At 52.2% G+C, this 15,954-nt stretch overlaps 1 protein-coding gene across 2 annotated transcripts in view; it reads left to right on the top strand.

Moving 5' to 3' along the window:
- Positions 1-874: 874 nt before the first annotated feature.
- Positions 875-15,954, top strand: part of CHFR (checkpoint with forkhead and ring finger domains) — a 30,123-nt gene continuing 15,043 nt past the window's right edge. For both annotated transcript variants that reach the window (XM_059139209.1, XM_059139208.1), the window contains exons 1-6: positions 875-981; positions 1,173-1,316; positions 6,669-6,768; positions 9,976-10,085; positions 10,975-11,034; positions 11,185-11,394. In XM_059139209.1, coding sequence (XP_058995192.1) covers positions 1,184-1,316; positions 6,669-6,768; positions 9,976-10,085; positions 10,975-11,034; positions 11,185-11,394 — 613 coding nt within the window. In that variant the 5' untranslated portion in view covers positions 875-981; positions 1,173-1,183. The remainder of the gene's footprint in view (positions 982-1,172; positions 1,317-6,668; positions 6,769-9,975; positions 10,086-10,974; positions 11,035-11,184; positions 11,395-15,954) is intronic.

Here is a 15,954-nt window from a genome sequence, read left to right as displayed (position 1 = left end):
GGGCGTTCGGAGGGATTTTTGATTCGGCCTCTCCGGTGTCCGGCCTCGGCGACAGCCGGAGGCAGGCGCGGTGCCAAGGCTACGTGGCCGGGAACCGCGGGCCCGACCTCGTCCGTCGCCGCGGCCCCGACCCCCGTCGCCGCGGAAGCCTGGCCTCGGGCTCGGGCTCGGGCGGGCCCGCCTGCAGACGCGGCGCGGCGAGCCCCGGCGAGGCCCCGGCGAGCCCTCGGCGCTGCACGGACGGCGGCGGAGGCGGCGAGGCCCCGGCGAGCCCTCGGCGCTGCACGGACGGCGGCGGAGGCGACCTCCGGGGACTCTCCCGGGCGCCCGTGAGAACCGGAACGCGGACAGCCGTGCGCGGCCGACGGCACGAGGGCGCTCCCTCCCCAGGACGCGCGGCCGGCCGCGGGCCTGCTCCGCCGCCGCCCCGGGAGAGCCCCGCGCCCAGCCCGGCCGACGCGGAGACCGGCCGACGCGGGGGCTCCCGCTCGCCCCGCGCTCCCGGCGCGTCACCCGACTGCCCGGCCTTCGCTCCCCGGCCGGGGGCAGTCGGCGTCCGGAAGTGCCGGCCGATCGCACTGATCCCGCCGTCCGCCCGGCGGAACGTCGCTTCCAGCACCGAGTGCAGTTATTGCGGACGCCCCACCCCCCATCACTCCATCTCTTTTGCCCCGACTTAACATGGCGCCGACGGCCGAGCGCCCGCAGACGAAGTCGTCCCGGCCATCACCAAAAATGGCGTCAGGACCGCCGCCAGCCGACTGCGCACACTCCGGCGGCCCCCACACTCCGAGTCTCGCTGGCCTCTCGGAGTTCCGCTCTAGCCGCCGCGCTCGGTGGGCGCCGCCGCCAGCCAATGGCAGCGCACGGCCGCTGCTGGCCCCGCCCAGCGGATCAGCTGAGGGATCCGCGATGTCTGTTGACAGCGGAGGGGGCGGCGGCGGCGGCGCGGCCGGTTCCGGGTTCGGCGCGGGGCGGGGGGTAAGCGGACGGCGCGGGGCGGCGCGGGGCGGCGGGCGGCGGGCGGGAGGCGGCGCGCGGAGGGGGCGAGCGTCCGGCGGCGGCGGCGGCGTGGCGTGGGCGCGGAGGCCGGGAGGCCGCGGGGCGGAGCGGCGGGCGCAGTCCCGGCCGTGCGGTCCGAGCGCCTGCGCCGGCGTTTCCGGGTCTCTCAGATGTGAGTCGGATGGAGCGGCCCGGGGAAGGCGAGCAGCCGCCGCAGCAGCAGCCGTGGGGGCGGCTCCTCCGCCTGGGCGCCGCGGACGGCGAGCCGCACGTCCTCCTGAGGAAGCCGGAGTGGACCATCGGGCGGAGGAGAGGTGCGGGCCGGACGCCGGGGCGCGCGGGGCAGGGCGGGGGCCGGGGACCAGGCTCGGGGGCCGGCGCTGGGGGCCGGGCCGGGCACGGAGGGCCGGGGGGCCGCCGCCGGCGAGGAGGGCTGCGGGCTGGCCCGGGGGCCCGGGGGCCGGGGTCGGGGCCGGGGTTGGGGCCGGGCCGGGAGGCTCCCGAGGCCGCCGAAGGGCCCTGGGCGGGGCCCGCCGCGCTGTCCAGCTGTCCCGGTGGAACAGGCTCCGGTGGACGAGCCGCGGCGCCTTCGCCCGCGGTCGGCCCGGTCCCCGCTGAGTGTTTCCGCGGATCACCGAGTCGTCGCCAGCCCTTCGGGAAGCAGCGCCGTGACGGCCGGACCCCGAGAGCGCAGGGTCGTCGGGCCGGACCGGAGAGCGTCTCCCCGGGTGGGGTCGCGTGAAGGCCGGCAGCAGAAGGAGCCCGGCAGAGTCCGGGGTGGAAAGTGAGCGGCGCACTCTTAACCCGCCCGCGGGTCGCCGAAGCCCCAGGGCGGACGACAGACTACCCGGAGATGAGCGCGCGGGGGTACGGCAGGCCCCGGTTCGGGGCTGCCGCGGAGCCGTGCGCCGAGGACATGTGTAGCAGCAGGCGGCTCCGTTTGTTTTTATTTATTTCTTAAGATTTTATTTATCTGCCAGAGAGAGACACCGAGAGAGGGAGCACGAGCGGGGAAGCAGGCTCCCCTAGAGCAGGGAGCCCGATGCGGGGCTCCGTCCTAGGACACTGATCAGCACCCGAGCCGAAGAAGATGCTGAGCAACTGGCACCCAGGCGCCCTGGGGGCTACGATTCAAAAGCTCTCACGCCCCCGCTCGTAGAAGTGAGCTGCTCACTCTAGGTTGGAAGCACAGGGCGCAACCAGAGTCCCGCAGCTCGCTGAGACCAAGTGTGTCACCCTCCAGGCTCAGCTGCCTCCAAACTCCCAAGGGCCCATCTGGCTATTTGACCGGCTGGGTATCTTCCCCGCAGGGAGAGAAGTGTGCTGCTCAGGTCGGCAAAAAAGTGTGGTTTGTCTGAAAGTTAATACATCATCGCTCCGGCTCTTTCTCTCTCTATATATATTTTTAGTTTTTTAAGTCCAGCCCAATTAAGGTACACTCTTTAGTTTCGGCTGTGCGATACAGTGACTCCGCAGTTCTGTCCACTACTCAGGGCTCCTAATGAGAAGTATACTGGAATTCTGTTCACCTAATTCACTCTTCCCCCAACCCTCCCCTGCCCCCCGCCAACCAGCCGTTCTTTTCATGTAAGAATCTATTGTTTTCTGACTTTATATTTTAAAAAAAGAAAGAATGTGGAAAAATATTATTTAAAAACAAGTATTTTTTATATGTTAACTATACTGGAATTTTAAAAACTAAAAAAAAAAAAAAGGCTAAGTACTATGATAAAAAATAAGGATAATAAAGTAAAACACAATTTTGGGGGTTATTTTACCATTTATGATGTACCTGCACCTGTTTTTGTGTTTTTTTTTTTTTTTTTTAAAGATTATTTATTTATTTATTTATTTGACAGGCAGAGATCACAAGTAGGCAGAGAAGCAGGCAGAGAGAGAGGAGGAAGCAGGAGCAGAGAGCCTGATGCGGGGCTCGATCCCAGGACCCTGGGATCATGACCCGAGCCGAAGGCAGAGGCTTTAACCCACTGAGCCACCCAGGCGCCCCCTGTTTTTGTTTTTTGTTTGGTTCGTTGGTTTGGTTCGGTTTGGTAGTCTTAAATCTCAGTATCAAGTTAACTTTTTTTTTTTTTTTTTTTACAACATTGAATGTTTTTACCTGCCACTAGAAACTTCTGAAAAATGCATTAATTGTCTTTAATTTATGTAATAGGAATTTGGTGAAGAGCAGAGGCCCGGCGTTTCCAACCTGGCGCTGCCTCATAACTTGCTTTGGGCTAAGGACTTCGCTTTCCATACCTTTCTACCTACTTCACTGAAGAGTAATGCAGGTCTTACTGCGAAATCCTTAAAAGGAGCCTGGCTGAAAGTTAGCTCTTAATGTTAGCCATTGTTATTGTAACACAGTATTGTAACATCATTTTGCATGTTAATACAAGGAGCAAAAACAGGCTGTTGGGTAAATCTTCTCAGGAGAATTCCTTTTGGTGAATGTATTAATCTCTCCATGGGAAGCAGAAGTTGCTGTGTTAGCCTGTCAGGCTGTTGTAACAAAATGCCACAGACCAGGAAGCTTAAGCAATAGACATTTGTTTTTCACAGTTCTTAAATCTGAGAAGTCCAAGATTAAGGTGCTAGTCAATTGGTTTCTTGGTGAGAGGCCTCTTCTGGATTGCAGACAGCTGCCTAGCTAGCCTTCTCCTTCGAGACAGAGTTTTGGTGTGTCTTCCTCCTCTCCTAAGGGCACCAGCCCTATCAGATTAGGGCCCCACCCAGTGGTCTCATTTAATCTTTATTCCCTCCTCCCAATCCCTGGCTGCAGTCACTCGGGGGTTCAGACCTTTAAGAGGAATTTTGGGAAATACACAGTACGTAAGAATTGTAGGGCTTGATTACATTTCTTTTTTTTTTTTTTTTAAAGATTATTTATTTATTTATTTGACAGAGAGAGATCACAAGCAGGCAGAGAGGCAGGCAGAGAGAGAGGAGGAAGCAGGCTCCCTGCTGAGCAGAGAGCCCGATGCGGGGCTCGATCCCAGGACTCTGGGATCATGACCTGAGCCGAAGGCAGCGGCTCAACCCACTAAGCCACCCAGGCGCCCCTTGATTACATTTCTTTTAAAACAACAGGGGTGGTCTATGTAAGGCATTATTTCGAGGAGAAAGCGAGAGCTGAGTTGGTGTGTGTGGGAAGGGAGATGGAAGACCTCACCTTCCAAGAGCTTCCGTGCTGGGGGCGTGGCCAGCCAGCCTCCCGAGGGATTTAACGCACTGAATGATGAGCAGGGCAAACGCCAAGAATAGAACTTAACACAGAGTGTCTTGGATCTACGTTAGAATGCTATGTTCTGTTTTTTTTTTTTTTTTAAAGATTTTATTTATTTATTTGAGAGAGAGACAGTGAGAGAGAACATGAGTGAGGAGAAGGTCAGAGGGAGAAGCAGACTCCCCAAAGAGCTGGGAGCCCGATGCGGGACTCGATCCCGGGACTCCAGGATCATGACCTGAGCCGAAGGCAGTCGTCCAACCAACTGAGCCACCCAGGCGCCTGGAGTCCCGGGATCGAGTCCCGCATCGGGCTCCCAGCTCTTTGGGGAGTCTGCTTCTCCCTCTGACCTTCTCCTCACTCATGTTCTCTCTCACTGTCTCTCTCTCAAATAAATAAATAAAATCTTAAAAAAAAAAAAAAAAAAAGAATGCTATGTTCTGGCGTAGAGAAGCTTGTTAAAAACCCATCCCAGTGGCATGGTGACTAGTGCTGGGCTGGGGGCCGCCGGCACACTGTCCTGCTGGTTAGACTCCATGTGCTGGGAAGATGGTGAGCGCAGCTGAAATGTGCCTTGGGTAAATGTAGCACTTCCCCTATGTATAATGTGGAGTAAGATGTCTAATGCTTCGGGTTCATGGAGATACAGTTCACGGTAAAATTCACCCCTCCCAGGCGCCCGGTGAGTTTTGAGAAACGGAATCACCACTGCTGTTAAGAGGCAGAACATTTCCATCACCCTAGAAAGTTCCCTAGTGGTCCTTTGGATCAGCCACCTGCTCTCAAAGCCCAGCTCTGGCCACTATCCATCTAATTTCTGTCCCTGTCATTCTGCCTTTTCCAGAATCTGGATCTAAGTGTTCCACCACCGTCTGTGTATGGCTTCTGTCCTTTGACATAACCCATTTCAGGCTGTTGTGTGTTTAAGTAATTCCTTCCCTTCCCTTTGTCTAGGCTCCACACCCAGATTGAAGCCCAACACAGGGCTTGAACTCACAACCCTGAGATCAAGACCTGACTGGTACCATGAGTTGTTCACTTAACCGATCAAGCCACCCAGGCGCCCCCGGAATGTGTATCTTTTTGGTGCTGTGTAGTCTTCCAGTGCTTGGGTGTACCACAGTTTGTTTTTTAATTCACTGGCTGATGGACACATGTATTGCTTCCCATGTTTGGTTCTTTTTCTTTAAAGAGTTATTTATTTATTTGATAGAGAGTTCACAAGTAGGCAGAGAGCCCGATGTGGGCTCGATCCCAGGGCCCTGAGATCATGACCTGAACCGAAGGCAGAGGCTTAACCCATTGAGCCACCCAGGCGCCCCCCATGTTTGGTTATTAAAAGTAAAGCTATAAGCCTTAGTAGCTATAGCATAAACTCATTATAAGCACATTAGTGATTCAATAGTAAAAAGTTCTTGAAAGATTCTATTCCTTTGGTTTAAGGAGAGAACAAAATATTTGATGATATCTCCCTTGCATTTAATGAGGATATAATGATCATGTCCAGCTATGGATGCATTCCCACTTCTGTGTTAAATTTTCTCAGACATGTACCTCAGTCCCATTTTCTGTGACTCTTGATTATTGCTTCAGTTTGTGATGATTTATGAAACCTTAGATAACACTGAGAAATTAAGGAGTAAGTGAAGATATTGAAGAGTTACTTAACTAAGACCCTTAGTTTTAAACTTCTTTTTTATCACGCCGGCTGCATAGATGTGCATATTGTGAAATTGTCACCAAGAAGCTCTGGTGTGTAGCCAGAACTGTTGATGGTTTGGGTATCCTTTAGGTAATGGGGAGTCAGAAAAGTTCAAGACTTAGTCCCTCTCCCTTTGCTTTGGATTAATACTTAAATGCTTTGGGACGCCTGGGTGGCTCAGTTGGTTAAGCAGCTGCCTTCGGCTCGGGTCATGATCCCAGGGTCCTGGGATCGAGTCCCACATCGGGCTTCTTGCTCGGCGGGGAGCCTGCTTCTCCCTCTGCCTGCCTCTTTGTCTGCCTGTGCTCGCTTGTTCTCTCTCCCTCTCTTACAAATAAATAAATAAAATCTTAAAAAAAAAAATAAATGCTTTTTCAAAAATTGCTTCTTATCAGGGCATCTGGGTGACTCAGTCAGTTAAGCATCCAACTCTTAATTTTGGCTCAGGTCATGATCTCGGTTCTGGGATCGAGCCCTGCATCAGTCTCTGAGCTCAGTGGTGAGTCTGCTTGAAACGCTCTCTCCCTCTGCCCCTTACCCCACTCTCTCAAAATAAAAAAAATTTTTAAAAAAATAAATCTCAAAAAAATTGCTTCCTTTCTTGCTTTATTAGGTGTTGTCTCCTATGGTGCATACAACATGGGTCCTGATTTTCAAGCACATGCTTTGATAGGCAAAGGGTAGTATTATGCATGGTCCCCATGGTCATATCCAGTGTGTATCCTTTCTCTGTTTTAGGTTGTGACCTTTCGTTCCCCGGCAATAAACTGGTCTCCGGAGATCACTGTAAAATCATAGTGGATGAAAAATCTGGTCAGGTGTCACTGGAAGATACCAGGTAAGCTCCTTCTGAACTTTTCTTAAAAGGATTTCTTGTTTTTGTTTTTATGTAATCTCCACACCCATCGTGGGGCACAAACTCCCAGCCCTGAGATCAAGAGGCCCACATTCTTCCGACTGAAACAGCCCGGTGCCCTTCGTTCTAGACTTCTGTTTCCTCTGGAGTCCATTGACTACAGAGAAGAAACAAGGGCTTGCTTTCTATGACACAGTAGTTTGGTAGGCCGTCAAATTCTTAGAAAATGTATTTTCCTGTTTCCAATAACACTTCAGTGTCTGTGACCCTTCTTGAATGTGTTCAAATTAAAGCAAAAATATTTCTGAAAGAAAGATTTAAAAGGCAGCGATAACCTATTCAAGTTAGACTTTCCTCCAAGTCAAGAAAATAAAAAATTGGGATGCCTGGGTGGCTCAGTGGGTTAAAGCCTCTGCCTTCGGCTCAGGTCATGATCCCGGGGTCCTGGGATTGAGCCCCGCATTGGGCTCTCTGCTCATCAGGAAGCCTGCTTCTCTTTGCTCTCTCTCTGCCTGCCTCTCTGCCTATTTGTGATCTCTGTCTGTCAAATAAATAAATTTAAAAAAAATTGTATACAACATAAATAGTACATAAAAGTGAAAAGCTTTCCCAAATCCCACTTACCTATTAGAAATACGTATTTATTTTGTATTTTGCTAGATACATTGTTTCTCCTTTTTCACTTTCATTTATGGGGCGCTTATGTCAGTGCACCCGGACCCATCTCGCCGCCTTCACTGTGATTATGTAATTATCCGTCAGCTCCTTTACTGATGGAGAGTTATTATTTTTTACGTTTTCTTATTGTAAATGACACTGCAGTTATTGTCTTCCAGAACTCCTTGCATTCATGTCTGATTATTTGCTTGGGGCACATGTGTAGGAAGGAAGGCGGTGTCAGAATGTGCTTTCAGCCTGGTGCGAGGGGCAAAGTGGCAGGTGGCCTTCAGCAGCGTGTTGACAGTGTGCCTTTTCCACCAGACGAATTCTTTTTGTTGTAAAGGTCAAGTGTTAGGAGATTGGCGGTTACAGTTGTAGGGTAGAAGACTAGGAATTAGTTTATTAGGCAGAAGTGATGCTCCTTTCCCCTCTTCTACTAGGTAGCAGATTGAGTTATTTCTTAGCCTGTTGGAGAACAGCATAGCGCTGGTTCTGGAGCTGTCCCACGGTAGGGCGGGGCTCTCCGGGACTGGCCATGGGACAGTTTTGTAACAACTCGCTGCAAATTTACTGGCTTTCACAGAGCTGCGATCTCATAGTGTCGAAGATACAGAGTCGAAGTCAGGTCTCAGTGGACTAAAATCAAGGTGTCGGCAGGGCTGGCTCCTTCTGGGGGTTCTAGGAGAGAATCCTTTTCCTGCATTTTCCAGGCGCCGCCGTGTTCCCTGGCTGGGGTGGCTGGAGGGGAGAGGGTGTTCCCGGCCGGAGGAGGTGCAGGTGCAGAGGCCCGGGGCACAAGCAGGTCCTGTGCACGCAGAGTGAGTGGCCAGTGCAAAGCCGGGCAGTGGACCTGAGAGGGAAAGCCCTGGTGTCCACACTAAGGAGTCTGGACTTTAGCCTGAGAGCAGGGAGAACTGATTGGGGTTTAAGCAGAAGAGTAAAGTCAGACTTTTTTGGTTAGAAAGGGCGTGAGAATGGATTGTGGGGAGACTCCCAGCGGCAGTGACCGGGCTGTACTGGGGAGCACCACCAGCTGCTGGAAGTGAAGCCGCGCTGGGGCACTGGCCGCTTCCCTGTGACAGGCAGAGCGGAGTGGTCGGGACAGAGACTGTGGGAATATTTACTTTGTGGCCCTTTACGGAATAGTAGACTAGTGGGCATCTGCTCAGATGTGAAAATAAGGCTTTTCACCCGTGGAGGCCTTAGGAGTGAAGCTGCAGAGTCAAGCTCGGGTGGTCTGAGCGCCTGTGGTCGGTTCGGTCCGCTCGCCGCGTTGTGTCCTTGTCCTATACATTCCCATGCTGCGGCGCGTGCTTCGTCCGGTCACGACTTTCCATCAGGTTTCTACTCAGGACTCCCTCAGGGAAGTGCTGTTCCGTCCTGTCCCGGCTGACTTAGACTCCTGTCTGTCCCCTTGGCAGCCTGTCCCTCTTCCATCTGTGCTCCCTGATTGACCGGAGTGACCTCCCAACCGAGGGACCACGCCACCTTCAGCCCGTAGTGGGCACTGATTTGCTTCTGCCGGAAACCTGTCTTTCTCTCTCTTTTTTTTAAGTAGGCCCCACTCCCAGTGTGGGGCCCAGTGTGGGGCTTGAACTCACGATCAAGACCCGAGCCGAGGCGCGCCTGGGTGGCTCAGATGGTTAAGTGTCTGCCTTCGGCTCCAGTCATAATCCGAGGGTTCTGGGATTGAGCCCCAGTCGGGCTTCCAGCTCAGCGGGGAGTCCGTTTCTTCCTCTCCCTCTGCCTGCCCCTCTGCTTCTGCTCTGTCTTTCTCTCTCAAATGAATAAATAAAATATTAAAAAGAAAAGAAAAGACCTGAGCCGAGATCAAAGAGCAGGACGTTTAACCGTCTGAGCCACCCAGGTGCTCGTTGGAACCCGTCTCTCTCTTTTTTTTTTTCAAAGATTTTATTTATTTATTTGACAGACAGATCACAAGTAGGCAGAGAGGCAGGCAGAGAGAGAGAGGAGGAGGCAGGCTCCCTGCTGAGCAGAGAGCCCGATGTGGGACTCGATCCCAGGATCCTGAGATCATGACCTGAGCCGAAGGCAGAGGCTTTAACCCACTGAGCCACCCAAGTGCCCTGGAACCCATCTCTTAAGAGGCGTCAGTGCTGACTGGAATGAGCTGACCTGGTTGAAACTCCTGGAGGGCGGGCTGAATCTGTGGGCAGAGCGGAGTGCAGAAGCGGGAGAGAAGCTGGAAATCAGAGCTGCTGGCAGAATTCCAGGGCTCCACCAGGAGGCAAATGGGGGAGAATGTGGCGTGGGGAAAAGCAGACACGTCGGTGAGATTGGTGACGAGTTTGGCTGTCAACGAGGGGTAGTAGGCAAGCTTTTCCTCGGGAGAACTGCGGTGTGGCACTGGCATATATGGCTTCTTAAATATTTATGTTGTGCTTAGGAGTGTTTTATCGTTTTCAAAGCAGTGATACTAATTTGATTCCCTAGTGGTGGTAGAGAAAGAAAATTTTCACTCCGGAGTTATTTTAAGTAGGCTAAATTGCAATTTCGTTGTCTCTGCAGCACCAATGGAACAGTGATTAACAAGCTGAAGGTTGTTAAGAAGCAGACCTGCCCTTTGCAGACGGGGGATGTTATCTACTTGGTGTACAGGAAGAATGAGCCAGAACACAGTAAGAGAGAGGGATTGGACAGGGTGGACACAGGGGTGGTTCGTGGCGGGGAGGTCCTGCCGCCGCTGGGAAGCGTTGTTGAAAGGAAGTGTGCTGAAGCAGCTGTTTCCTGTAGGAATGTAGTGTTAGCTACATTTTCTCTGCTCTTGATATAGACTCTGGCATGAGTCATGTCTGTTGAGAATGGGAGTGTTGACCCTGTAGTCTGAGCCCGAGCCATTTTTCCGAAATCCCACCCTGGCCACAGCCATGCATCTCAGCAGAGCCAGGGGAAGTGAGCGGGGGTGGGCCGGGTGACATAGCGGAGGAAACCTCAGTTGTAGGGAGTCAGACCTAGAATAGGAGCTGGAGGCCAGAGGTCATCTGCTTTTGAAGACCTTATAGGAGACAACAGACATCTGACTGGATCCCATTCGTGCTTTTCCAGATCTGAGTATTTGTTTGGGGAGGAATGATACAGGTCAAGGAGAGTTGAGAGGGAGTCTTTCAAAGGTTACCACGAACTGGAAGAGGGAGGCAGATATTCTCGGGTTGTCTTCCGCGTCGTCAAAACCAGCCCCTGGCCACGTGGCAGGTCCTGTGTCTGCTCCTGCTGGTGGTTTGAAGCGACAAGCAAAGCACAGGTTCACCCCCTGCTCATCGCTCTGCCTCCCCTAGTCTGCATCCTGCCTGCAGACCTTTTATTCCGAGCCTTATTTATTTTAAAGTTGGTTACGTTATCTTGGGTCACTTGTTTTGAAATCTCTTGAACTGGTTAATGTTGTTACCCGCTCGTAAGTCAACATCGTCAGCAAGGACCGAGGGACCGACGTGACAAAAAGGAACAGAAAGGGGAATGGGGTTCCTGATGGTCCTGGGGACTCCATTCTGATTGCTGATTTCCTTTTAGATGTGGCATACCTCTATGAATCTTTAAGTGAGAAGCAAGGCGTCACGCAAGACTCCTTTGGTAAGTGAGGCCGTAACAGCGCAGGTGCGTAGTAAGGGCTGTTGGTTCTCACTAGGAAAGCCTTTTCATGTGCTGGAACGTCTTGGCTGAAGCTGTGGTGCTCCCCCTGAACCCTGACCGTATGCTCTTTCTGTTCTTTCGTGTTTGCAGAAGCTAATAAAGAGAATGTGTTCCACGTGACCAAAGATACCTCAGGTGCAGGGCAAGGTGATGACCCCCAGGTCCTGCCGTCATCGCCCACCACTCAGGCGTGCTTTGAGGAACCACAGCCATCGACGTCGACATCAGACCTCTTCCCCACGGCTTCTACCTCTTCCATGGAGCCCACCTCTGCAGGGCGAGCGCCTTCCTCCAGCTCTGGTGAGAGGGGAACCTCAGGGCGGTCACTGCGTGCCTCTTTGGTCACTGATTATGACCCGTGTTATTGTGGACGGAGACAGACATAGAAGCCACTGGGGAAGCCAGAGGTGGCATCAGGCATTAGGCTGTCAGCAGCAAGATCGCTGCCGGAGTCGACGGTGTCGTGTTCCATCTGCGGTAGAAATGTGGAGAGTCCGGCCGTGCAGTATCATGGTGTGTCTTGTCCTTGTGCGGGGATATAATTCACAGGCCGTAACAGTCACCCCGCTCAAGTGTACACGTCTGTGGTTTTTACTACATTCATAGTGTTGTGCGTTCACACCACTGTATCATTCCAGAACATTTTTGTCACCCCAAAAGGAGACCCCACACCCACCAACAGTCACTGCCCCTCCCCCAACTAATCTGCTTTCTGTCTGTGTGGACTTGCCTCTTCTGGACGTTTCATACAAGTGGAGCCATGTAGTCTGTGGCCTCTTGTGTCTGCTGCTTTCACCGAGCATAATGTTTCCAAAGGTCACCCAGAGGAACATATAATTTACTTATTTATTTTTAAAAGATTTTATTTATTTATTTGAGAGAGAGTGCACAAACACACACCAGCCGGGGGAGAGGCAGAGGGAGAAGCAGACTCTCCGCCGAGCGGAGAGGCCAGCTCGGGACTTGATCCCAGGCCTCCAGGATCGTGACCTGAGCTGAAGGCAGACGCTTTACCAACTGAGCCACCCAGGTGCTCCTGGAATAACATGTAATTTAAAACCAGTTTTTCATATACTGGTCTTTACCTTCCTCCCTGGTCACTAGAGAAGATTCAGACTCCCTGGGTGCCGTGGGACTTGAACATTTCTTTGTAGATAACTGTTAGGGTGTAGAGTGTATACATATATATGTTCTGTGACTTGGATCGTACTATATATGTTCATTGTTTTAAAAGATTTTATTTATTTGAGAGCGAGAGCCAGCACAAGCGGGGGGCAGGTGGGGGAGAAGCCGATTCCTCACTGAGCAGGGAGCTCAGTTTGGGGCTTGATCCCAGGACCCCGGGGGGTCATGACCTGAGCCAAAGGCAGAGGCTCAACAGCTGAGCCCCCCAGGCGCCCTTAAATATGTTAATGTTTTAGTTCACTTTCTTAGCTGTTCTTCTTTTTTTTTTTTTTTTTTTTTTAAAAGATTATTTATTTATTTATTTGTCAGAGAGAGAAGCGAGAGCAAGCACAGGCAGACAGAGTGGCAGGCAGAGGCAGAGGGAGAAGCAGGCTCCCTGCCAAGCAAGGAGCCCGATATGGGACTCGATCCCAGGATGCTGGGATCATGACCTGAGCCGAAGGCAGCTGCTTAACCCACTGAGCCACCCAGGCGCCCCATCTTAGCTGTTCTTCTATATTTTTTTCCAGATTCTCTTTAGGTTTATCTTAAGTTTAAAAAAAAGGTCTTTTTGAGATTTTTTTGATTGGGGAGAATTGACATTTTTACAGTACCCAGGACAGTGGTGGTTCACCCTGGTCATTAAGCTCTTTGATGTTCTTCAGTGAAGCAAGCCTTCTTCACCTTGTTTTGGGAACTCAAAATTATCCCTAGAATGCTTTTTTTATTCTTGTTTTTTTTTTTTTTTTTTAAGATTTTATTTATTTATTTGAGAGAGAGACAATGAGAGAGAGCATGAGCGAGAAGAAGGTCAGAGAGCAAAGCAGACTCCCCATGGAGCTGGGAGCCTGATGTGGGACTTGATCCCGGGACTCCGGGATCGTGACCTGAGCCGAAGGCAGTCGTCCAACCAACTGAGCCACCCAGGTGTCCCATTTTGTTCTTGTTTTTTAAGATTTAATTTATTTGAGAGAGAGCAAGTGAGTACAAGCCATGGGGGAGGGGCGAGGGAGAGGCAGGCTCCCCACTGAGCAGGGAGCTGTGGTGGGGGGGGGGCTCGATCCCAGGACCACGAGATCATGACTTGAGCTGAAAGCAGACAATTAACCGACTAAGCCCCCCAGGGACCCCTCCCTCTCTTACTCTTAACATTGTAGTGCACAGGGACCGCCTTAAATCTCGGGGAGGGTGTGTTTGGCTGTGAATAGTAGAAGACATGGTTCCCAGAGCAGAGTCTGGAGACTCGCAGCCTCGCCCTGCCTCACCAGCTCATGATGTCACCGGGCACTTCCTGTCCGTGGCGCGTCGGCTCTTTGTCTTCTTTTAATCTTCTGCTTGCAAGAAGCCCAAGTTCTAGCTGTCGCAGACACATTCAGAGGCAGGAACCAGCAAGGTCTTTCTAAAAAGAACTCGGTTGCGGGCTCAGCAGCAAAGGACTTGTCCCCAGAGGTCCCCTCCGTCCCCTCCGTCCCCTCCGTCTCCTTGGCCAACCTAGCTGTTCTCCAAGGTGGTCCTTATTTTAGCATCTGTTCTGGTGGGATTTGGGGAAGGAGAGGCAGTAAATGCAGAGACTCTGTATGCTGCCTTGAGACCGGAAGCCTATTTCTCCCACATTATTTGAACTTATTTCCATATTTGCGAACCTGGTTTTCACTTGCCAGTACAGTTGCTCTTTTTAGCGTAGGGAGCACCACTCTCCTACTGGCTGCCCTCATTAAGGCTTTTTAGCTCTCTCCGCTGTCCTTACCCAGAGCCTCCGCCGCCCCGCCGAGTCCCCAGCGGCAGCGGGCTCACACAGCACACCACGCTTTCTCCCCGGGTCAGTGGCACCTGGCTGAGCACCAACACCCTCGTGTTACGGGGACTTCAGCGCATCCATAAAGGACTTCGAGGTACTTAACAGGCATGCTTGCTTACACAACGGTAGTGGCTGGTGAGCCCTGTATCTGAGTCTCACCCACCACCTCCAGGAGATAACCAGCAGCAGAAACCAGACTCATGACCACAGGAGGCCCTCCAGCCTGTCTCCTGGTACTGCTGAACTCGAGTCCCAGCTTCTCAGACGCCTTTGACTTACCGCTCTTTCAGCATCATACCTCAAACTCCTGAGTAAAAGAAAAGGCAATCACACTACCTAGATAAAAACATGCCAGATACTGAAAAATTGCCCAGATGGTTGAAGTTCTCCCGGTTCTGTTGGCTCGCGTGCCCTTTAGAGTATCCCCTGGGTTCCTTAAACCACAGAGACACGACACGGGTAGGTCACGGGCTGCCCCGCTGCTGGTTCCACCCACCCGAGGGCTTCCCCTTGTGAGGGCCGCCCCAGGAGGAATAGAAGTGACATTCACTGACCTTGAGTGTACCCCGGGGAGTGTTGCGTATGAGCGCAGATACGATGGAAGGCTGTGGGCATTCTGGATTAAGTGCTACTCTCCAGCTGTTTGTCTCTGTAAAAACATGCTTTGTCTCTGGTCCCAAGCTGTGTGTTTTGTGGTTACTGTAATAGCTTTTCAGAATTGAAGCACAGAATAGCTCTGATAGCTCTGATACCAGTAGGAATCTTTTCTATTCCATCTATATACTTAATGCAGTGTATAATGTGAGTGGGTGGGATTTGATAGTTTATTTTGATAATGTTCTAATTTCATTCAAGGAAACCGCAATGCGGTATCACCTCACACCTCTTAGAATGGCCAGCGTCGAAAAGACAAGGGATGACAAGCGTTCTTGAGGACGCGGAGCAAGGGGAGCCTCCCGTGGTGGTGTCGTGGGAGAGCGGGCTGCTGCGGCCCCTCTGGAAACCAGGGCCGAGGCTCCTCAGACGGTGAAAAAGGGAACTGTGTCTGACGCAGTAGCCTCGCTTCTGGGTGTATATGCGGAGAAGTGAAATCACTGTCTGCAGGAGGCACCTGCACGTCCTTGTTCCCACAGCGGCGTTCACGGAGGCCAGGACCTGGAAACGAAGAAAATGTGACGTGTGTGTGTGTGTGTGTGTGTGTGCACACGCGCGTGCACATACAACTGTTAATTTTACCATGAAAGGGCAAAAGGGCAGTGCATTTATGTATTGTACGATTAAAAAAAATCATAAAAAATTTTTCTGTAAGCAGATTGTTCAGATGGAAAGCTTAGCGCCAGTTGTGTGAAGCTGGGGGCATCTTCCTGTGTGTCTGAGTGTGTATATACTGATAAGGTTCGCAGCCTGCTGAGTGTGCTCTGGGTGCCAGGTGCTCTTACAGGTTTTGAGTTCACCCTCCCCGTGGGTCTCTTGGAGAGACACCGCCATCGTGATGTGCATTCTGGAGGGAGAGCTCAGGAGCCGCCCCCCGTAGTGGGAGTGAGAACCAGAGCCAGGAGCCGCCCCTTGACCCCGTCTCTTCTCTTCCCTCCGTGTAAAGCTCATTTGCTCCCTCAGCAGTTTTAACCTTTTTCCTTTGGCGGCTATAGGGCAGTTTCATTCTTTTTCAAAATAACGGCACTAAACACTTGCATATTACCGACTACGCCTGTACTGTCGCGGATGGTATTATAAACCAGGTCTTTATCCAGATGAAGGTTATTAGAAAGTCTCCTTACCCTCCGGCCGGCTCGTTTCAATCAGTGCTTCCGGCTTCCGGCTTGCGCGGATCAGCGCTGCCCTGGGAGGTGCTCCTGCTCCTTCCTTTCTCGCCGCACCGTCCCTCTGCTCTGTCTGGC

Source organism: Mustela lutreola, chromosome 11 (genome assembly GCF_030435805.1).
Source record: "Mustela lutreola isolate mMusLut2 chromosome 11, mMusLut2.pri, whole genome shotgun sequence".
Classification (NCBI taxonomy): Eukaryota; Metazoa; Chordata; class Mammalia; order Carnivora; family Mustelidae; genus Mustela; species Mustela lutreola.
Note: the sequence above shows the minus strand (reverse complement) of the source record. Positions and strands in the feature narration are given on the sequence as shown.